General features: G+C 33.7%; 1 protein-coding gene and 1 long non-coding RNA gene across 2 annotated transcripts in view; both read left to right on the top strand.

The window, feature by feature from the left end:
* Positions 1-16,779, top strand: part of LOC123666615 — a 65,700-nt gene extending 48,921 nt beyond the window's left edge. The window contains exon 3 of the long non-coding RNA XR_006745293.1: positions 16,689-16,779. This is a non-coding gene — a long non-coding RNA (uncharacterized LOC123666615). The remainder of the gene's footprint in view (positions 1-16,688) is intronic.
* A 142-nt stretch (positions 16,780-16,921) lies between these two features.
* Positions 16,922-25,794, top strand: part of LOC123666548 (transcriptional activator cubitus interruptus) — a 69,698-nt gene continuing 60,825 nt past the window's right edge. Inside the window, exon 1 of the mRNA XM_045600661.1 lies at positions 16,922-17,097. Coding sequence (XP_045456617.1) covers positions 16,937-17,097 — 161 coding nt within the window. The 5' untranslated portion in view covers positions 16,922-16,936. The remainder of the gene's footprint in view (positions 17,098-25,794) is intronic.

Below are 25,794 nucleotides of genomic sequence, written 5' to 3'. Positions count from 1 at the left end.
ACACAATAAATGCAGTGTCGCCGGTGGTTTATCTCGTTTCTAAGAAACCGCTGCGCCTGCGCATACCGATTTGTACGCTACCTGATTAAGACGACGCCCATGTTGATGCGACAAACTTAATTTGCAGTCATTATTATTGCTAGGAATAAATACTATTTTAGTTTGGATAAAATACATATTTTTAATTTTTTTTTTAATACAGTTTAGTGTACAAGATCGTTACAAGCGAAACATGCATAACATAAGCGAAATACAAAATGAATAAGTATATAAATAAAAGCTTCACCCCAACGGCCCTCAGTACGATTTCCTTCTGTGCCTGGAAACACGCACAATACACAAGCACAAACGCCCAGACCACGACAAATATCTATATGGACAATATTTTACGACAGACATTTGTCGTGCGTGGGATCGAACCTGCGACCATCAGCGCAAAAGCCAGTGCTGTGACCGCTGCGCCAATGCGTTGTCAGTAAAAAAAAATCAGTTAAATAGACGCAGTAGTTTAGGCGTAACGCCAAACTGCAAAAAAAACTGAAAGTACTGGTAAGCGGTATATTATGTAGGTGTAACGTGTGTAAATTTCAATATACTTGTCTTTTAGCTTACTATGTTTTAGAGTAAAAAAGAAACAAAAACTGAAAGTTTAGAAAAATCTTAATTTACTTCGATATGCTGAGCCTGCTATGTACGTTACAAATTTTTCAATGTACACCAAGGTAAGTAAAATTATGTAAAACGAAAATTTAATAATAACAATTAAAATATTTTTAGCGATCTCTCACGTTATTAATTGTATTTTAATTCCTGTCGCTGAAATTAAAAACGCAAAATATAAAAATAATTATGGAAAAAAGTCCTTTTTTTCTTCAAATGTTGCTCTCCTCCTTTTTTGGGTTCGATACCCGTATAAGACATACATTTGTATTGGCGATACAAATGTTTGTCGTTGTCTGGGCGTTTGTGCTTGTGTGATTTGTGTTTTTCCGGACCTCCAACACAGGGTTTAATCCTAGTTCTGTTAAGTATGAGGCATTATTTATTTGCTATTTACAACACATATACTAACTTATAAAATATCCTCACTCTATACAAGTAAAGATTTCTTGACCTTTGTTGATACGCCAACAAAATATTAGATAAAATATATAATAAAATATGTAAATTATTATTTATTAAATAAACAACTATCATAAATGATACATTGACGTCTGTATACAACAGAAATATTACTTCGTAAATAATAGTATAATATAAATTAATGTTATTTGTGATAAATAAATTATAATTATTGAATTTATTTAGACGATATAGTTTGTAATTTTATAAAGTAAACGTATTCGGATTGAGTTTAAGTTATATTTTAAGAATTATTTATGTGTAAAATATTTTCATAATGGAATGCTACAGAAATGTTGTAAATAAGGTTTAACATATTTATCTTTGTTCTATTTCAGTTAAATTCTAATAAACATACAATAAATCCTTGCTAATATTATAAATGTCAATGCAAGTTTTTGTTACGCTTTCACGCGAAACCGATCATCATAAAACTTTGTACACATATTTTTGGAGGTATTACAAGTAACATAGGATACATTTTATTTAAAAAAAAATCATTGCGAGCGAAGCCGCGTGTAATAGCTAGTAAATATTCGTTATATTTTTACGATGTAACTGCTCCTTAACAGCTCACGTGGAGTGCACAATGAACAATGAAAACAATGTAGAATGTGTCGCGTCTCTGGCGTGAATCGTATGTTATTGGATTATTTTTAAGTATCCGAGGATGAAGGAGATATAAACATACATACTTACATTTATTGTTGTGTACGACACGATTCATAGTACGATTGTGTGAACATATGTATGCTTAGGAGCTAGTAGCTATTGTGTTTTATTGTTTGAGAGGGAGAGGAAGGAAGAGAAGAAGAAAATAAGTAATAAAAATACAGTAAAAAAACTATAATTATATAAGCATACTAAATCAATACGTGTACAAAATCATTTGGCGATATCCTAGAAGTATTAATCTAAGACATAAAAGAAAGAAGATTCTATATCAATCGTTTTTCAATTAAGGTATATGTTATTAAAATTCATTCTTATCTTTGTAATTAGAATTTTGTGTATTCGAATTTTGAAAACTTCTTATTAGGTCTATAGAATCTACTCAACTAATTAACGCTCATTAATTGGTAATGTCGATTTGTATTCCTATCGGCTATCAACATTATGAATGTCGTGACTTAATAAAAATTACGTTTTTATCATTGAAAGTATCCCGCATGGAGTTATAATCATTACTGAATTTGAAAGTTAAATATTAACCGTTAATATTAATTAACATATCCTGCGTCAGTAGTAATCTTTATCTTTAGCTAATATCATATCATCGTTACTATGGAATGTCCGTTCCAATAGAAGAGTTATTTGTCAGTTGTGCGCCTACAGAAGCTTCTGGTCATAAAATTTATAGACCAATATAACGGACGCGGTCATTCTGTACTCTTAATTAATTAGCTTTAACAAGCGTGTTATGAGAATTGTTTTGAAAAGAAGAATAATTTTGATATATGCCTTGCATTTTGATAAATCCAATGAAACTGTAATATTTATAAACATACTAGCTGATCCCGCAAACGTTGTTTTGCTTTATATCTTTTTTGCCTTTTGCTTTACCCCCTATAACTTAGATTCTCAAACTTACCCGATACGCACACAAAATTCATAAAAATCAGTCTAGCCGTTTTGGAGGAGTATTGTAACTAATATTGTGACACGAGAATTTTATAAATATTTTATAATTATATAAACCGCAGCTGCTGTTCCTCACTGAGACGCAGATCAGATGTCCGGCTGACACGGCGTACCTCAGCTACCCCGGGTATTCTCTGGAGCACAGGTTCATACCTCGTGCCGGAGTCTGTGTGTACGTCCGTGATGACATTTGCATCAAGCGTCTTAAGCACCTTGAGACATCCAGTTACTCCATCCTATGGGTTCTGGTGGACACAGGACAGGAGAAAATCCTGTATGCCTGTGTCTACCGTTCGCACAGTGGAGACGTGGAGACAACTCAGTTATGTGACCATCTTACCCTAACGGCGGATAAGGCTCGAGAGCGTTACCCTTCGGCACAGTTAGTCATCCTGGGGGACTTCAACGCCCACCACCAGGAGTGGCTGTACCCATACCAGGTGACCGACCATGCTGGGAGAGAAGTGCGTAAACTAGCCTTGACGCTGGACCTCACCCAGCTTGTAAATTGTGCTACCAGGGTACCAGACGTAGACTCTCATACTGCCAACTGCTTAGACCTATTTTTAACAACTGATCCAGACAGGTACTCAATAACAGTTTCTGCACCACTGGGTACTTCTGACCACTGTCTGGTAAAATCAATATCCGTCTGTTCCCCACCCGAAGAATCCCCATGTGGCCCAAGACGGGTGTGGCGATATAAGGCAGCGGATTGGGATGAGATGCGTCACTTTTTCTCGTCCTATCCTTGGCGAGAGGTATGCTTTTCTTCTGATGATCCGTCGAGCTGCGCTGAAGCCATTACCGCGGTTATACGCCAGGGTATGGAATATTTTATACCATACTCTGACGTAGCGACGAATGGAAAAGCTCGCCCATGGTTTGATGCGGAATGCTATCGTGCAGAAGCCAAAAAGCGGTCGGCATACGCTGCATGGGCTGAAGCTCGAGCGCGCAAGTCTCCAAATTCTCGGAATTTGAAGAAAGCTTTTAACCAAGCCGCCAAGGCATGTAAAAGGACGTTACGCAGGACTAGATTCAACCATATCAGCCGCATTGGGGCCAAACTAGCTTCTTACCCTTCTGGGAGCAAAGCGTTTTGGTCCCTGGCAAAAGCCGTTGAATCTAACTTTTGTCGGCCGTCACTTCCACCATTGCTGAGGACTGATGGATCACTGGCCCATTCCGCAAAAGAGAAAGCGGATTTGTTTGCATCTCTTTTTGCTGAGAACTCGCGTCTGGATGTTGCAGGAAAAGCTCCACCAATCTCAACTCGTGCTGACTGCATTATGGCAGAAGTACGCATACGCCAAAAAGAGATCCTTAAAATCCTGCAAACTCTAGACGTGAACAAGGCCAGCGGACCGGATGGTATACCAGCGATAGTCCTGCGTACCTGTGCCCCTGAGTTGTCTCCACCTCTTACACGCCTGTACCGCCTGTCACTTAAGACTGGCAAAGTGCCGAAGTCTTGGAAGCTTGCCAACGTGCAGCCTGTGCCCAAAAAAGGTAGTCGTGCAGACCCTGTCAATTACCGTCCCATCTCGGTCACATCCATACTCTGTAAGACTATGGAACGTGAACTAAATAACAAACTCTTGGCCCACTTGGAAGATAACGATCTCCTCAGCGACCGGCAGTACGGTTTCCGCCAGCACCGTTCGACTGGGGACCTTCTAGTGTATGCCACACATATTTGGAGTGAGGCCATTGACAAACACGGCGAAGCACTTGCCGTGTCTCTCGATATCTCGAAGGCCTTTGACAGGGTTTGGCACGCGAGCCTTATAAGCAAGCTTTCTTCATATGGTATTCCACCTGGCCTTTGCACTTGGATTTCTGACTTCCTGAGCGAACGTTCAATACAAGTTGTCCTTGACGGGTACTCGTCGGACCAAAAGGCTATCGACGCTGGTGTTCCTCAGGGATCAGTCTTGTCCGCTACCCTCTTCCTGCTGCATATTAACGATCTGCTCGTTCCCGGTACCTTTGGGTACGCTGACGACTGCACAGTGACGGACAGATACTTTTCGAGTGCAATGGCTAGTAAGGATGTTATCCAGTCTTGTCGAGAGGATATGGTCAGCCGCTTGAACGTCGCCCTCCAGGCAGTCTCCAAATGGGGCGATGCCAATCTGGTCACGTTCAACGCTACAAAAACACAGGCGTGTGCGTTCTCCTCTAAACGGAGCCCTTTACACCTGGCTCCGACTTTCCGGGATGTTTCTGTAGAAATTACCGACTCCCTACAGCTCCTCGGTGTAGAGCTATCGTCCAATCTGAACTTTGGGCAACACATCGAGTCCAAAGCAAAAACTGCAGCAAAAAAAACTAGGTATTCTCTTTAAGGTCAGGCGATACTTCACTCCAGAACAGCTGCTTCAACTATACCAAGCACAAGTTCGGTCTTGTATGGAGTATTGCTGCCATCTTTGGGATGGATCCGCCAAATACCAACTGGCAACTTTGGACTCGGTGGAAAAACGAGCTAAGAGACTCATAGGTGACCCTACTCTGACAGACACCAAGTTGCAGAGTCTCGATCATCGGCGTAGGGTAGCTCGTCTGTCGGTGTTCTACAAAATATATTTCGGTGAGTGTGCGAAGGAATTACACGATCTAATTCCCCCAACAACCTTCCGCCATCGGGACACTAGGCGCGGTCGATCGTTCCATCCTTATGTCATCGATATGCCACCTACGCGCACAAAACGCTTTGGCTCTACTTTCCTGATGCGCACAGCTAAGGAATGGAACTCGTTGCCCGCGTCTGTGTTTCCCGAACGATACAATCTGGGTGCCTTCAAGGCCAGAGTGAATAGGCTGTTATTAGGCAGGCATGCTCCACCTTCGACCGCATCGTCACTTAACATCAGGTGAGATTGTGGTCAAATGCCTGCCTATTTGTCATAAAAAAAAAATAATAAAAAAATAAATAAGATTTTTCACTGAATTGTTTGTTCAATCACAATAAAATATAGCATATGTCACTCCTGAATAGTGTAGCTTTCTGTTAGTGAAAGAATTTTCATGATCGGATCAGTATTTTGCGAAGAGTACCCCCACAAACAAAGTTAGAAACTTTACCTCTTTATAATATTAGTATAAATTAGTTAAATAATAACTAAGCAAGAATATAAAGACATTAGAATTAAAATCTTTATGTAAAAAGGATCATTATTTCCGCTTTTTGCAAAATAAGAAGTTCCGTTGATGATATCCGTTGTTTACTTATTACCATTATATACGGTTATCTATTTAATAATTCATAAATTAATTTATGCTTTTGTTGTACATTATTAGTGCTTATCACAGTAAATTGTATGTAAAGAAAAACACTACGCACTGATGCAAACCATACACTACTTATGATTCTTATTGAGACTTTTTTTTTCTCATTTGGTTTTATTAGTTTTCGTTTCTAAATGGAATTATTATGACTCCACCATTAGACGATTTATAAATAATGTTTTAATATAATGATGTTATTTTTCGACCACTGATCCACCACCGATTAACATTTTAAATGCTAAAAAGTCTAAGAAATTCAATAACAAATATTAGATCCAGGTAATATGTACCAAAAATAATAACTATTTTTGTAATATAGGATACAAATAAGATTTTTTAAGGTACTTAATATGTTTCATGATTTCAAGCACTGTTCACTCAGAAGTAAAGACGCATAAAGGATAAAAAATGCATTCGTTAAGTAGAGCTTACATACTCGTTATAAGCGTTTACGTGTAACATAGTTCTTTATATAAATTGTGGGTTTTTTTCGTTGTCTGTACGTAGAACTTAATTTTAGTATGCCGCATGCGGTTAACAGTTTACTGGTTAGTTCGAGGGTGTAAAAAACTTGTAGTTGTTCAACCGCAGAGCTCGCACGCGCACGAGTGAGTTAATTGTATTATGTGGTTTTGTCCAAGAATGCTGTGAATGCATTTTTTGTATACATACTCGTTCAAGTTAAAAAACGTTACTAGTTAGGTATGGGTTTTGTTACTAAATTCTCTGAACCGATTGATTACCCCGTTTGGTGGGAATAGGTAATTTTAGTATTAACTTTTGTGAAACTAATTTATTACTAAGTCTTTTAATAGAACATCATATTTATTACTGGGTATCAATCAGTTTTATTTGGTAATGTTATGTCACCTTCGAAGTCATCGCGATGACATGGAGTGTTTGAAAAAGTCTCACTGCGTTGCTCCATTGCGGGCTGGTCAATTTGAGAGCTTTTCTCTTTTCCCAATCCAATCTCGTTCTGCTCTACTTTTAATTATGATGTACATACGTGTATGTTCTCCTTCATTTATTTTGTTAATTAATATTAAAAAACTATTTAATTCATAGTGTCTACTTTTTAATAAAATTGTTGTCTATCGACACTATGGATAGACGGATATCCGCCTTAAGGATTTCGCCTCAGACATGAACCGCCATTAAAACGCAGACGTCATAAAATAATTTAATAACTTTAGTAAATAATTAGTATTCGTTTTGGGTTTAAGTAATTTACACCTCTCTTTAAATACCGTCCGAATGACGTACTCGTAATAACAATCACTTGATTACAGACGATATTATTCAATGTGTGTTGTCGGTAGATTTGTAGACGAAAGATTGGTTCGACGAAAAGGTATTCTTGGTAGAAAGTGGGTAAAGGTGGGGGCTGGTGCTGCGAATATTAATTATGTTCTAACAACATTGTTGTCAATGTCGTACGATGATGTTGTTTTATACCTATACCTTACGTAGGTAGTAGGTTTCCTAGGTAGTCGCTGGTTGCGACCGCACGTGACTTCCATATTGGAGACTGTTGACTACCACGTTTTAAATATTGTTGAAACTCTTCTGACAATATGTCTTAAATTTTAAATGTGTTACAATATTAAATCTAATAATAATAAGTTGCAGGCATTGACAACATGATTGAATTTAATTTGAAACATTTTTAATACATTTTTAATTCATACATTTTTAAGGTTCTTTTAGACTAGAAAAAAAATACATTTAAAAAATAAATAGTACTTTCTTATTTAGACAAAATTATCGTAAACGAGCTTATAGCCCTGCGCGCGTTGCCATGCTTTTTTTTATTTTTTGGTCGTACCAACTCAAAAACCTTTGTGGGCACATGCACAAGACTTTACTGAAGATCATGACATGATCGCATGCATAGTTTACGATTCTATAAGGGACATACAGATAGACATTCATTTTTATATATATAGATAAATAATATGAATATTTAAATACTTTTATATAGTAAAAATTGAAATTCATACAAGACGAAAGAAACAAAACTACGTATAATAATATAACACGAGCCATCGTTCCATCATCTATTCCTAAAACAAATACAAAGTACAAGGCGAAGAAATATTTATAACGACAAAAATAAAAATATTTCAATCGAGATGCGTAATAAACCGTATCAAGAGCATTTCAACGATTCGGAATGAGTTAATGCACTTCAATTTGGCTTCTATTCAAATAAAATTCAGTAAATGTTTTTAGTGAGATATGGTCCAGATATTAAAATATGTGAATTTTAAATGTAGGACGTCGCGTCGGTTTAAATATTTTGATTGTTGTTGTTTTTTTAGTTAGCGTTGTTAATTGAAAATGTTAAAAATGTGCAAAATTTTAAAACAATTAGGAATAGATATTGAGTGACTAATTTTATGTAAGTTAATTTTGACGACGTGTTGGCGCAACGGTTACAGCACTGGTTTGTGGCTGTTGCGCTGGCGGTTGCGGGTTCGATCCCCGCACATGACTAATATTTGTATTGGACATACAGATGTTTGCCGTGGTCTGGCTGTTTGTGCAGTCCTTTTGGGTCTTCACACCGTGCCTCGTAGAGCACGTTAAGCCGTGGTTCCGGTTTTTATTATGTACACCTGATAGCGATCGTTACTCATAGTAGGGAATAAATCCACCAACCTGCATTGGCGCAGCGTGATGGATTAAGCTTTGATCCTTCTCCTACATGGGGAAAGGGTCCTATGCCCAGCAGTGGGATATTACAGGCGAAGCTTATTTTACCAACTGTTCATTCCACACTTTAATCCCAAAGGACGTGGCTTCAATTCTATCTTAGACTATATTTGTTGTGCAAATATTTTTATAGCATAAAGAAAATCTTTTCATATCCATTTTGTAACCAGCACGTGTACTGCTGACTACAGGAATTAAAGGAATTAAGGATGAAAAAGAAGGGCGTTATCGCTTCCGGCTTTCAGACGCAACTGTAGTACTTTTTATGTTACTGGGCTCGACCAAAATATAAACAAAAAATTTGTTACAGCTTAACAATAAGTGGCTTGCATCCCAAACTTTGATAGGATGGCTAGTATTTAAGTCTAGACAAAATTATCGCCTACATCAATATAACTTTGACAATGTCGGCACTCGAATTAATTAATTCGGCGCCAAACTTCACCCATATTAAAGATGCGTACTGTACCTCCATACGACTTGATGCTTTTTTTATTACTCCTCAGCGTCGACTACTTAATAACTTGACGCCTTCGTTACAAATTTAAATTTGCTTTACAATAAATTTCTAAGAACCCTAATTCTTAAACTTCAAAGTCTATATTTCTTTGCGTTCCACGTCCAATACTGTTGTCTATTTTGACGTATTTGTCTTATAATTCCCGACGCGGTTAGAGGAAGTGAGGCATAAAATATGTCAATCCCGAATTTTAAGGTTTGAACAATAAAATTTCGAGTTAAAATTTATTTATTACGGTTACTTGTTTTTTATACTTGATTGGAAGTGATCGCATTGATTTATTGGGGACTGCTTTATGTTTGTTTTATTACAGAAAATATATAAATTTTATTTGTTTTAATGGGAATTGATATATCGATGGACGTTTTATTGTTATGTACGACTGTTTATGGTGTTTTAATCAGGGTGAGAATTAATGAGATACGCTGTAATTATTTAAATAAAAAGGTTTTATTTATTGTTTTATATTATAAATTGGGTAAAATTAACTAATAATTAATTTAATATATCTTTTCTTACATTTCAATATATTAAAACATTAACGACCTACGCGGTATAACTTTTGTGCGGGTTAATGCCAAACCCCTATGGGTAGCCTGTTATAGCTTGTACATTTTATTTTTTAGGGTTTTTCATTGTTATTATATTTTTATAATTTACGCCGCGTTGGCGCAACGGTTACAGCCATGGATTGTACTTGTTGCGCTGGCGGTTGCGGGTTCGATCACCGCACATGACAAACATTTGTATTGGCCATACAGGTGTTTGCCGTGGTCTGGGTGTTTCTGCAGTCCTTGTGGGTCTCCCCACCGTGCCTCGGAGAGCACGTTAAGCCGTCGGTCCGGTTGTTATCATGTACACCTGATAGCGATCGTTACTCATATAATAGGGAATATATCCGCCAACCCGCATTGGAGCAGCGTGGTGGATTAAGCTCTGATCCTTCTCCTACATGCGGGGAAAGAGGCCTATACCCAGTAGTGGGATATTACAGGCTGAAGCGTATATTTTTATAATTATATTAGACTGTCAGTTTTATATGAAGAGCTATTGAGTTTCTTGCCAGAATTTTGTGAGCGAAATCTGTATTCCCAATCGAATAGTATTGCATTGACATATCATATTTTAGTTATAAGTATAATAATATACATAAGCAAGATATTATATGTACCCTTAAAGATTATTTTAATAAATTGTGTTGCTAAATGATTCTTATTTCTATTAAATTTTAATTTGGATTATCACCTTTTTGCTAATTAATTTATCATAGTGTTAGAACGTAAGTAAAACCACAGGCTTTAACATTTTTATTATTGTTTCTTACATACGACCTTATTGTGGCTAGCGACGCAGGAAGCTAATAACTCTAATTAAAAATATAGACATTAGTCTGTCAAAAAAATTTTAGTACTTACATATAGAACATAACATAACAATACACTTTATTGTACATCAAAACAGAAATAATACACATCACATAGATTTTAACAAAGTATTATAAGGTATAAAAGAGTGGCTTCCAGGCAGATTGTGACAAAAACGTGTAAATATATTTACGTAAACAATATACACATATAAATACACACACATACATACAATCATACATACACACATACCTAGAATTACCTAGATCCTAGTTCATTGAGCTTCGTATACCTCAACTACTATAGTTATGGCTATAAATATGAATACAATGTGTAACATATATTTATTTTACAATTGAAAAGAATATCGACCTAGAATTAGTTGTAATAACATCAAGCGACCCTTTTGTCATAAATGTTAAGCAAAGTCAGGTAACGGGTCTAGTCAACTCATAAATATTAACGTTTTCTTTAAAAACGCACGCGTAAACTGATAGGATACAAACACTCCGGAACGCGAAACGGTGAATGGACTCGCTAGCTTGACAAATCGTACAAATATACGTTTAAAGTATGTACACCATTTAAAGATATAAATAATCAATACTAATAAATTGAGAGCAGGTTTTTTTGTTCGGAATAATACTTATACCATAAGATGTTTCAAAGAAGGGTTAAGTATATGATATGTTGGTGATTACTTATCGTGTAAAAAATATGGACGGGAAGGGGTCGCTAGTAACAACTATAATTACACAGTCCATGTGGACTTATTATTCGTTAGCTTAATTTGTTATTATTTTTCTAAAAGTACACGAAACTTGATGGGATCTATACATGTGTGAGATTCTTTACAAAGTAATTTTGAAAAAAAAAGTTAAATATCAAATTGAAAATCCCACTGGAATGAAAATTTCATATCCGGAGCAAACACTAACTTTCAAGAAACAAACATCTGTATGATCCGTACAAAATCTGTAAAGTCAATATCAATGACAGAAAGGATGGATCAATGCAAGCTATTGTGGGTACATTGTTAAAATTATAATAATAATTAAATAGAACCTAATTGTCAACAGTTTTTACAAAAAAAATTTAAATTCAGTTTTATTAATTACGAAAAAATATTTTTTTTTCGCAACAAAAAAACTGCGAAAAATATCTTCCATCGACTAGACAACATTCCCTAACCCGCCGGACGCGCACGTATGCGCCTCTTTTGGATCAAGGGCCATATTCGACCCAAGCAGCGTTGAGCTCATTGTAATTTATGGATGTCCACACGGTAACTACCGCGAATGTTAAGTCAAGTTGAAAAGGATTAGCCGCGGTCTCGAGTGCCTTACATGATTTATTCAAGCTATCCGGGTTATTGCCTATTGGTTTGTCAGGTGCTGGGTTAGTTATGGCAATTTAACCTATTTCTGATTCAGTTGTTTAATTTATTGTTTTGGTCGGGATATAATTATTTGGTTTTTAATTGTAATTAACGATTTTTTTAATTAATTAATATTACTGTAATTATAATTCCTACAAGTTAAAGAAAAACGTTTAGAATTAATTAGTAATAATAGTTTTATTACACTTTTAGGCGTATCAATGTTTATTTAAATTAAGTAATTACGTTTTTACGTTATAAATGTTAAATATCTGATTTTTATTAACGGAAAGTATTTTATATGTTGATGTGTGATAACTAATTAATTAGTGGTTTGCTAATTAATTAATTAGTGGAAAAAATAAGTAGTTTTTCACAGAATACTGTACCAGACTATCAAATCAAATATTTTACTATCCTAACCAAGTCTTACTAATTAAATTATTGTTGTCACTGTTCGTTCTATGCTCTTATTTGAAGACAATTTTTGTTCCTAAAAATATGTAAATAAAAAGATTTATTATAGCCTATATTTCAAAAGAATTATATTTAATATTCGAGTTAGTATAATTTTATTACGTAAAATTAGATTTTAATGTCCTAATCTTGAGTCAAACTTATGTTTGGTTAATTACATATCGCTTAAAGACGTTTTAATATGTTATCTGTCTACTCGTTATACAATATGGTCTTATTGCCCTGGCATGACTGAGAAGCAATAGCAAAATTAATTACTTCACCTAAAAAAAAAAAAACTAAAATATCAATTATTATACTATGTAATATTAAAATTATGTGTATTAAATAAATGAAATTATTTCGACGTCTATTTCGCGACTGTCACGTGTCACCAGCGAATAAATTACGATCGAGACGGATTTAATAAGACAATTCGTGTGCTCGACACAACGCGTCAAGTAGAGGCCATATTTAATGAGAATATAAGTGTCACTATTGTCTACCTGACTTATATGTAGTGTTGAGGATAGAACCGTGATAGAAACGACTAATGCTTCATTATAACATCTTTGGTTATCGTTTGACGCATAATTGGCAGTGATTTGTTATTGAATGTGAATTGTGGTGCACTTTGAAGTCTGATCGTGAAGATTTTTTTTAAATGGTTTAAATCTTTCTGAGGATCGAAGTATTTTTTTAGATTTTGATAGACTGAGGAACTGATGAATAGTTTAGATAATTCTTTTTTTGTTGGAAAGGAAATATCCTAAGTGTAGTACCATGACAAGGAAACCAGGATTTGATGATGGGATCTCAGAGAAGTCGAGGAAAACTCTCAAAAATCCGCACTTTTTACTGGATATACCGATTTTGATGATTTTTAATTAAATCGAAAGCCGATATTTATCATGTGGTCAATTTGATCGAGATCTGATTACTTCTTTTGGAGTAATCTTTGATAATGCGTATTTACTTGACTATTTTTTCGTCTACCTACGTTGTATTACTTGTCGATGTCATTGAAGTCGGTTTTTTTTCTCATTATCATCATCATTTCAGCCTACCACAGTCCACTGCTAGACATAGGCCTCCACAAGTTCTTTTTTTTATGTCACTAGGTCGGCAAACAAGCATACGGCTCACCTGATGGTAAGCGATTACCGTAGCTTATAGACGCCTGCAACACCAGAAGCATTGCAAGCGCGTTGCCGACCCAATCCCCAATACCCCTAGGAGCTCTGGTCACCTTACTCACCAACAGGAACAAAATCCTGCTTGAAAAAAGTATTATTTTGCTGTGATCTTCTGTAAGGTCGAGGTACTACCCCAGTCGGGCTGCTCCATATTTTGAGCAGGAAATTCCTGCTGTGCCCTACCTCAGTTCACGCCAAAAACGGCGTGAACTCATGTGATTTGCCCATAGTCACCACGCTGGGCAGACGGGTTGGTGTCCGCAGGGCTGGCTTTGTCGCACCGAAGACGCTGCTGCCCGTCTTTAGCCTGTGTATTTCAAAGCCAGTAGTTGGATGGTTCATAGTTCATGGTGTCATACAGTCAGATATAATATCCACAACTCTGGAATCGAATCCAAAACTCTGGAATAGAAAGGGTTGCAACTGCGCCAACACATCAATCAATATTGTTCATGTTTTTTTTCCTAGACATAGATGACACATATTTTTTTAAATACTTGTCACATAAATTAGGGCTTGGCACAAATAGCAACAACATACAATGAAAGCTTTTATTAAAAAAGAAGAAAACTTTCTAGCAAATGATGCCAACTAAGTTTTCTCGTCATCGGGCTGAAATTTTTATAATATTATAGTACAAATTATATTTACAATAGCAACATTTTCAACTTTTATATTTTTATTTAAAGATGGAATTCTGGGAAAAATACTGAACACCATAATGAATATCCAATCACTTTATGCGCACTGATAGAATCAGATGTTTTAAGAATTTCTGAAGCAATTTACAATTAAATACTTAACATCTTAATTTCCACAAATTACAATTATACAAGTATCAAAAAATATGTCGAGTATTTTTATGTTTAACCTAAATATTTATGGGCAGTTACATCGTACTCAGTTTATCGAACTGTCAATAAAAAATCGATGATGAAATATAGAATAACTGAGACCCGTAACACCATAAGACCACGATTCCAAGAAGGTACAAAACAATTCGTCGGCTAAAAAACAATTAAATCGTAATTAAGGGCCGTATTGAGAGAGGCATGCGCCTGCGCATTACGGCACACATTTTAGAGGGTAGTGACGTGACGATATTTTATCGATATGATTTTAATATTTTTAATAATTATGTAGTTAATTTTCTAAAATAGTTTCTTTTTTAAGTAATAATATTATGCAGTATGTAACTTGAACATATTTATTGGTAAATAATTGTTTATTTAAAGCTCTGATCTTTTTTCTTTACACGAAAAGTTCACTATACAAAAGCAAGGTTTATTTTCAATAACTTGAAACCCTTATCTGATTAAAAAATATATAAAATAAACAATTCAGTTAGATTTTTGAATGGTCAATAAAATTCGATATTCGGTACGTGCCAATTTAACTTTCAATTTAATTTCAAACTTTTATAAACATCGTAAATCTTTTTCATCGATTCGCATTATATCGACTATCGATATGTTTTAAAATTACGTAACTAGCTTATAGTGCCTTATTAAGAGGACGATGATCGAGTCACGTTTGAAACAATCACATCTTCATTAATTACCTCAGGAATTTTCTGTGATAGCTCTTCTTAAAATGGCAGTATAAGTTAAGAGTGAAAAGTGAACTTGTCGCGACAAAAAGCCGTCGAATTTAAATGTTCGCCATCTACAGAACGGGGCTACTTGGTAATCTTGATATGATTTCATAATTCTGCCAAATAAGGCATTCAAAGGAACTTTAATACAAATTACACTTTTTCTCATGTTTTAAGGAACGATATGTGAATAAAATTTTGGTCTCTCAAAATGAGCCTACATCAATTAAGAATGGTAGTCTCGTTTTTGATATACACCTTGAAAATTTCCACTCAATTTTTGTTAGGAAAACAGGTCTCAAAAATTTTGTCCTTTGATTGATTTAATCATTTCCAAAAATGTGTAAAAAAATCTGCCCATGAACTGAATCGACTTCTCTGTATGTGATAATGACGATCCAGTGGACTGTTTCGATTAATTAGTCACTCGATTTTTTGCCATGCCACCGGCTTGTTAAGATTTAACAGTAATTAACACTCATTCCGTTGTCAGTAATTTTGTTTTGAGTAAACAAATTGGGATACGTATGTGAGCGAGCACTCATTATGGAATAATTGTTTTTGTATGCTTAAACGACTTTTGCAGTAGACTGAGGTTAATGTGCTCTTCTTCTCATTGCGTATTTAAAAGTTTAGATTCTAAGACTTGTGTAATAGACGATGACTTGTCATTGTTTTAAACATTAGATATTATAGAATCATATCTATTATATATAGAAAAATATATGATACATAGAAAAATATCTATTTTTAAATGTTAAAAAGTACGACATAATTGTGTTTGCAGGCAAACGAAAAAAAAACCGACTTCAATTATAAGTAATACAACGTAGGTAGACGAAAAATTAGTAAAGTAAATACGAATTATCAAAGATTACTCCAAAAGTTGTAAACAGATCTCGATAAAATTTAAATGTAACCACAAAATAAACATCGGCTTTCGATTAAGTAAATTAAAAATTATCAAAATCGGTACACCCAGTAAAAAGTTATGCGGATTTTAGAGTTTCCCTCGATTTCTCTAGGATCCCGTCATCAGATCCTGGATTCCTTATCATGATACCACACCAGGGATATCCCCTTTCCAACAAAAAAAGAATTATAAAAATTGGTTCATAAACGTCGAAGTTATCCTCGAACATACCTAACCTCCATACGTAACCTCCTCCTTTTTTGAAGTCGGTTAAAAATGAAACAAAAACGTTATGAAGATTTACTATATCTTGTTTCCTACATAGAAATAGACATTATAGAGTCAGTACAAAAGAAAAGGGTCACGCAACCTTAACACTTTTTAAATTTTATAATTTAACCCCAGAACACATAACAAATAAAGCATAATTTAAGACTGTCACCGAATTTCAAAGGAAGACATAATTAATGTTTAATTATTTCTTTGTTTCAGATAAAAAGGCAAGAACGTGAAGTCAACAAGAAAATTCTATAATCAATAATGTGCGAAAAAATCGATTGCAACAATATAATGACGATGAAAAAGAAACCGGAGTTGCTGAGATTCGAGTTAACTTGACAAAAGATTTAATTCGTGCCGAAGTCATTGTGTTTGAACTTGTCAGTGATGTTTATAATAAAACTAAAAAAGTGATTAGTGTAGTGGGACTAGGTGATGACACATTTTTAGGACTTTAAATAATGCCTGATCGGGAGTCGGTAGGAGGTCCTGGGACTGCAGGCAGCGGTGGTTTCCTACCTCTACAGTTTCCCTCGGCTTTTGCGGCTTTTCACGCTTCGACACCTCCTGGCGCCCCGGCGACTGCCATGCACCACGCGACGCATTATCATCACCACGCACAGTAAGTTTATTCATATATTATATTCACCTTGCCTGTAGTTTATAATTATATTTTTAAAACTTTGATGGTGTGCACTCCTGTTAAAACTTAACACCTGCCAATAAAAAATATTTTATCACCACAACTTGTCGTTCGGTTTTGACAGTTTAATGTTATAATATAAAGTCCGTTAAAACGTTATAGTTTCTCAGCATTTCTTTATATTTTGGAATACCATGAGTATCCTCGTATTATCTTCAATATATTAACATTTTATTGCTATTTAAGTGTCTAGATCCTGTCATTATTTTCTGCTATTATTATGAAATTATCGAAGTATTTTCATATCGCATGAATCCATCTGTATGCGTAATTTGATTATATACGCCGGTAAGTCAAGTGTCCTTTAGTATTACGACCGTTTCGTGCACTGGGCCCGTTCCGAAACGCCAAGTTCGTTTATAGGACTAGTCCATAAAATAGAGTGGTTCATTAAGCATTTGTCCCTGTGCATGCCATGAGCCTATTTCATTGCACAACTACAGCTACCTTTTCATGTACTAATTACATTCAACCATTGAATATGTTGTGCACATATGTTTATTTATCTTTATTTGTTATTGCGGACAGTTAATTTCAAATTTATGTTTTACCTACACGATAATGTTGTAGATGACAAGGTGATACAATTGAAAATGTTTTGTTCTTATTCCAGTTTTTATTTCTTACATTTATTAAATTGAGAAAAGTTTAAAATATATTACGATGGCACTCATTTGAATTATAATTATGACGGACAAGATACATAACTCTCACTAATGTATATAATTTTAATATTGCAATAACGGACGCGAGATCAAGTTGACAGCATTAATCTAATATAGCCGGACATAATAGTAGAGTAAAAAAGATGAATCAATGAGCCACTACGAAATGACGAACAGGAAGCCATCAAAGGGATTGAGACGTTTACAATATTAGGGCGGACATTAATAAAAGCCGGACGGTGATTTTCAACAAATGAGTTACTCGCTTCACTCAAAGGATATGTGATGTATGAAGACTGTAGTTGGTTCGCCCGACTGCGGTGATTAATGTTTGCTCGGTTTCGAATACCTTTACCTTGCGAAATGTTTTAAGAAATAAACTTTAAAAATCTACTAAGTCTTTTAAGAAAACTGATTGATGTGACATTAACGTAGCTATGTAATCGTATGTATAACTTTAACTTTATTATTATTGGAACGAGAATCAATGGAGTCTTTGTTCGTGAAGTGTATTTTGCAGTTCTAAAGGAAACGGTCTCTTAAATCATTTGTGTCGAGATGGATACGTCACTATTTAATTTATTTCATATTTTAAAATACATTCTTTAATAAACTCGCTCGTTTTGTATGTTTAAATTTGAAACGTAACGTAATTAAATCAAGGTTTATTGATCACACAAATGATGAATGGTAATGGGTATTCCGCCTCTGAAGTCCACTGTCCGTTCGGTTCGGGAAGAATTCCGACGCCGGAAGCGAGACCGAGTGTACCCATTAACGACTCCACGGTGCCTCATTTAACCCGCTGCTGCGATAATTGCCACCACGTGTTTATTTCCAAGCGTTCTAATTTTATCACGCACAATGGGTTGGACACGATCAGTTATTTTGGCTTCGTTTGCTTCGTCAAAGTCAATTTTGTCCTGCCTCAAGGAGGCGAGTCGGCTGTCGCTTAATTCATTAGTTGGAAGCCTTTGAACTGATGAATCGACATCTCGTTCCTTGTCACCTAATAATACTCACAGCCTTTTTAGTTTCCCATCATTGAATGTTCCGAGCTTTGGTATTTTAATGCGTTTTTCACATGTCAACTTCTAAGCATTCATTGAGGATTTACTGTTTACTTTGAAATCAGCTTATAGGAATTTAATTTGTGATTTACATTTGAAAGACGTTTAGCTTAAAGAGATAATTATGTAGAAAGTTACATCTATATTTAAATTGTACAGAAACATGTTAGGTACGCTTGTTCATTTTATACCCTCATATTTTTATGGAAATGTTAAGACAATAGGCTAATAAAATATGACGCAAACGATAAATCTCTACAAAATATCATATTAAAACAACGTAAACAGATCCCTGGCGGATAATTCTGATAAATACGAAGCATCTAATTGCCGACACATGTTACATAACGAACTGCCACACACGTCGAACAATATGATAATGCTTTTGTTTTAGCATTCTATTTTATATTTTCCCCAATGATTTGTGAAGACAGCGTGTACAATGAGGTCAGGATGCGGGCGAGAGAATGGTGCATTGTACCACGGAAACCATTGTGGGGACATGTGTTAGATGAAAGTTCGTGTAAGTGGCTTTATAGTCCTTTTGATGCCAGTTTATTGGTACACATAACCTTGAGAGGGAACAAATTTTTATGTACATGAATACATAATCCTCGCTTCTCCTTTTTTATATTTGTAGCTATTACTCTGATAAAAGACATAATGTGATATATTACATGTATTTTTAATAATAAAAATCGTGTTGAAATAGACTCAGTAGCCTTCTAGATTTCAATAAGTAAAAAATGTATAACTTAGTGCTTACTAACATTATTAAATATTTAACGAGAGTAAAATTGCTTGAGAGTTAAGAAACAACGATTTTGAATGCACACGTTACAGCACAAGATACTTTTATTCAATAGAATAATAAAATTCTACCTAGAAACCTTAAATCAAATAAAAATACTGTAGGTATAACTAAAAGGTGCTTGTCGGTCTCATTTGTAGGAAGTACATAAGTAATGTTCCTGCAACGTGAATAGACCGAGTTTATAGCGATTCCCATTGGTCGTCTGTCCAATTATTATTCTCAGAAATGCAAAAACTGCTCGAACTTAACTTAGCACGTTCGCTCTGAGTGATTTATATGTTTGTCTTAAAGGCACGTCTGCCCTTCGTTTCGAGAATAGAATTAAATGTCAAAAAATATGCACACTGCTTATTTAAAAATGCTGAAATATAAGAAAAGATCTGATAAACAATTACGAATATAATTTAAATAAATAAATTAGTTAAATAAACAGTTAATCTAATACTATACTACAAAAAAATTATACCACAAAAAATCAAGAAATGTTTCTTGAATTAACAGTAAAAAATTAGCAATCGAAAACCTTCTTTTTCTAAAAATTAATTTTTCGATAATTATTTTTTTCATAACCAACTATATGCAGTAGTCTGTATGTGTATATGGCTTTGTACATTACTCCCTGTATACTCAAATGATTAATTATTGTATTTTTTGTGGTGTGCAATAAAGTATATTCTATTCTATGATTTAAAAAAAAACGATAGATGTGTATTATATATAATGATGCCTTAATAGCTAAATCTTCCTCAAATTGTTCTATTTCCTGTTAAATAGGTCTGCTCTGACCCTCATCCCTTAAAAGTACCAATCGGTCAGCCGTCTCATAAAATGGTTCCGGTCATAAATTGGTCACTCCCAGCATCCTGTAACAGTTCACTATTGTCATAACCGTTTATAAATAGATGGCTTGAGCCGAGTCTGTGCGTCGATTATGTATACATTGTAATTTTATTGGATTTCATTCGTATTTACTATTGCGTATGGACATCTTGCTTAGTACTGGGTTTTGGTTTTGATGTATATTTTGTTTAACTAGATGGCGCTGATCAGTTATGTTCAAAATTATTTATTTCATTTGAAATGAATTATAGCACTTGCTTAGCGTAGCTTTTTTTAAATATCAAAATAAGCTTTTAATTTTTTTTCTCCATCTGTAACTAATAACCATATTTAAAACTTTTTACAAGAACTTTGTTTCATATTTTAAACTTCTAAATCTTTGTGTTAACATATTACATTGGAATTTTTTTTCAATGAAATGTGAGAGTTTTATTAAGTTTTACAAACTGAGTAATTTTTAAAACGTAGGATTCTGTTATTTTTATTATTTTTTTTTTGGAAATAATAAATAGTAAAAACAGTCCCATAGCCTAATTATGTAAATACATATTATTTGGGCTAATCACTTTTAAATTATCATCGTTCATCACTTACCTCTTTCCACATTAACTAAAAATATCACAAACTGAAGCTAAACTTTCCGAATTATCTGACAAATAATTTCTGTGTCTTTGTACGTGTTCACAAATTTTATTAATAATAATAATAACATTATAATATCTTGATAAAAGCTCAATTTATTATAATATGTTACAAAAATACTTTGTATTGTCTTATATGTTTTTTATTGACACGTGTATTTACCCTGTTGAAAGTTCTAAATAAAAAGCGATGATTCTATGGAAAGTTACTGTAAACTATTGTCTGTGTAAATGTACGAAGAGTAACACTGGTGAAACTATTAGGAAGTTTTATTTTCATGTAATAAATGAAAGGTATGAATTTAACAATCTTCAGGTGTAGAAAGAGTTCAATTTTATATATGTACCTTCTAAAATTTCAAAGGTCTAAAAACAATAATTATCAAACCAAAATCTAAATAAAACATTGTACGTACATTAAAAATTCATTATTTCATTAATCGTTTAAAAACTATAAATCGCGTATCGGTTTACAATTCATTGTTTTCATTCAGTACTGAGTCGCATTAAACTCGCGGGCATAATGAAAAAAGTTCATAGTTTCTGTACTTCGTATTACAGAAGCTAAACGGCATTAAAACGGCTTAACGAGAGTCATATTTTTATTATTATTAAGGCAGTTTAACTACTTGCCTTTCTTGAGCGTGGGCGTTTTTTTGACGCTCGCTACATGCCAGTGCTACGCGCGCGTTTGCGTTGCGTAGCCCAGCGCACCTCTTCACACGCTACGAAATAAACGCAAACACCCTGCAAAGACGTCGGTAAGACGTCGCATAAACGTGCACGCTCAAAAAACGCTCATACGTCATCGGCTTAATTTTTTATTACGTTACTAGACTTATATTACTGTTTCGCAGTTTCGCCTACACTAAATTTCGATACTAATCAGATTTTTGACGTTAACAGTTACTGTTTCTCTTGTCATACATAACGGAAAGCCTTAAAGAGATAGATACATACAAAAAGCAAAAAAATATACTTAACAACGACCGACTTATTATTGTTTTAACGATTTGGAACTTAAATAGAAATATCATTGCCTTTTTTAATAATTTATTATTTTGTTTATGTTTACTGCTACGTTCTTGTTATATGTCATAGGAACTAGCTTTAAAAACATTTTTTTAAACGACTTCAAAAAAGGAGGAGGTTACTCAATTCGACATGTATATATTTCTTTACGTATGTTCGGGGATAACTTCGTCGTTTATGAACCGATTTTGATAATTCTTTTTTTGTTGGAAAGGAGATATCCCTAGTGTGATACCATGATAAGGAAACCAGGATCTGATGATGGAATCCCAGATAAATCGAGGGAAACCCTCGAAAATTGTAGTGACAACTAGTGCGTTTGTTAATTTTATTCGTCTACTTACGTTGTATTACTTGTCGATGTAATAATTGAAGTCGGTTTTTTTTCGTTTGCGAGCAAGCACAATTATTTTTTATTTGGATTGGTAATCATTTTCATATTTTGTCTCGGTCGTTTTGGTGGTATGGTTATTAATTTCACACGGCTATCACTAAGAAAATAAACTAATGCATCCTACAAGTTATATGTTCATATTTTATATATAATATATATTTATTTTTATTCATTTTATTTTTTATATATATAAAATTCTCGTATCACAATGCTAGTTACCATACTCCTCCGAAACAGCTGGACCGATTTTTATGAAATTTTGTGTGCATATTGGGTAGTTCTGAGAATCAGATAACATTTATTCTTCAAACCCCTAAATTATAAGGGGGAGGGGATTAAGGGCGTTAATAACATATATGGCAAAACAACGTTTGCGGGGTCAGCTAGTCTTACTATAAATTAGTATATATAATTATATACACCCATAGTGATACAGTAAAATGTATTAGAAATTGATAAATCTTCTAATAAATACCTCGTTGAAGCCATTAAAGCGATCTGAAACGTAACACGCACCTTTATAATGAGAACAGCGAAGAAAACTGCGATTGTATAGCTACTGTGCGCACGCAACGTTGCATGCTATGATTTTCGTTCTTCGATTTTTATTCGGCTCCCGAGATTATTAGGTCCAAAAATGAGCTCCGATTCAATTGAACCTTAATGTAGCATTAATTTTGTTGCAAATTCGTGTTTATTTTTCTGCGCGTGAGTCGGTTTTATATTTCTTTTGGTTTACGTTTTGCGAGTTTTGATGATTTACGAATGTTTTCGTAATGCTAAATACCGTTCATATTTAAGCGTACTTGTAATTGATTTCTTATATTTTAAAGTTTTGTAACTTATATTAAAAATTGCCGCAATTTAGAACACAAAAATAATTTTATTCCTAAGCTTGACAAATATTAAATGTGTTTAGTTTAATTCCTTCATATTTAAAATTATATTTATTAAATGTATGCTAATATATAAAGAGAGCAAATTGAATACTATTAATATTAATAATGAACTTTGCGGAGCATTTTCTAACATAATTTTCTAATTCAATTACTAATCTTTGTTTTCTTCTTGTTTTAATTAAAATGAGGGAAAACTGAGCTTGTTGGAAGTTAAATAAAACTCATATAGAACTGTTAAGTTAAACTCGGTAACACGATACGGTATCAAAGCGACCGTTTAGAAAGATGGCACCTGTTTACTTGTTTATAAAGACAACATTTCAACACCAAACATATTGTACACATAATTTATTGCTATTTATATAAATATTATTTAAAGTTACATATGTATATTTAATATAGGGATAGCTATTTTTAAGTTCAACTGAATCTGGTTTCAAATTAATTGATAACAAAAAATATTTTAATTGAAAAGAATTTATGTGGATGTAGTCGAGGAGTAATAGTGGAGTAGTCTTTATATATTGTACTCTATAATTATTAATTGATTAAAACTTATTTTAGTAATACCTATCTTTAGTATATTAAAATTTATATAAATGTATTAACTAAATATTCTAGGTAACCAAATGAAAGAATAATTTTTTATTGTAATTGTAAAAAAAAAATCGTTTGCTGTTATCTTTTTAACTAAGCTTAAGTAAAAAATCATGTGTTAATTAAATTAAAAAAATAAAAAAACTAAGATGATACGCTAAGTGAACCTTTATTAAAATGTTATTACGATTTTATGTTCTTGCACTTTACAGAAATGATAAAAATTTTATCATCTCATAAAAATGTCAATTTAAATTATAAAAAGTAACAGTTGAAATTCTTTTTTAAAATTTTTTCGACCGAAACAGACCCGAATTGCTTATGTACTACCAATTTTGTAAAACTGTAATTCTCAAGAATTATAATTAATTTTAATCACGATTTAAATTATCGTAGTAAATTATTGACTAAAAGTTTTTTTAAAAACTATAGCAAAATTCCTAAAAATTACCTTATCAAAAAATTACTAGATAAGGAGGCATTCTATATATTGAATATTAGGGTTCTACATTGATATATAGGAACAGCTAATAAGCTTCAGAAGTATACACATATCTTAGTAACCTTTGTTACTATTACAGGTCAAAACCCTACCAAGGGCTGACTTGCGGTCGTTACACCCAGCATCTCAATAAAAAAATAACCCTAGCGCTGCAACTGGCCCTTTTACGACTCATTTGGAGTTTTATAACGGCTATACATATAAATATATTTTTAGTAAACACAGTGTCTGGACACCTAAATAAAAGTTGAGGAAATTTAAACCCGGACATCTCGTCTTGTTTGTTTACACGTTATCTAATTAGATAGATGGTGTATTTTATTGTTCCTTAAATACTGACACGCGTCTATGGTGTCTGGTCATTTCCGCTGTAATAAATATGTAAATGCTAATAATCGGATGTATGTACCTGCGTTTTAAAACGACGTTGTTATCATTTTGTTGCTAGCTGTGCCCACGACTACGTCCGCGTGGAATTAAAAAAAAATATTGTACAGTTCACAGAGTTACAGATTAAATACATTTTCTAAAATAAAAGTAGCTTAAGCTACTCCTTATTACATCAGCTATCTTCCAGTGAAAGTTCGGTCAAAATCGGTTCAACCGTTTCAGAGATTAGCCTGAAGAAACAGACAGACAGACAGACAAAAATTGTAAAAAAATGTTATTTTGGTATATTTAACGTGTGAACATTCATATTCATTTAGTAAATGCGGTTATTTTAATATTATAAACAGACACTCAATAAGTTTAGATAACTCAGAGAGTAAAATTGTGTTATTACTATAAATATAAATTTTAAAATATACACCTGTCTATAACAAGATACTCTTAATAATTATTTGATGTATTATTATATTAATGTAATAAAAATGTAGCTATCGTTTAAGTAAACACTAATTATGTACTTAATTTGTTTATACTTTCATGAATCTATTTCTCGTAATAGGCAATGTATTATAATTTTTAAAGTTTCAAAGCTATCTCTACTAGTTAAATGACTTTTATCTAATGCAAGGGCTGAAATTTAATCCACCCTAACTATTCTAATAAACTAAACAAAATATTGTTTATATAAATTACTTAGAAATCATATTTTACAATGTTACATAAACATAAATAATAATTAATAATCTCAATTACACAGTAAACAAAAGATTAG

Source organism: Melitaea cinxia, chromosome 26, assembly GCF_905220565.1.
Source record: "Melitaea cinxia chromosome 26, ilMelCinx1.1, whole genome shotgun sequence".
Taxonomy (NCBI): Eukaryota; Metazoa; Arthropoda; class Insecta; order Lepidoptera; family Nymphalidae; genus Melitaea; species Melitaea cinxia.
This window is presented reverse-complemented; position numbering and strand designations above follow the sequence as displayed.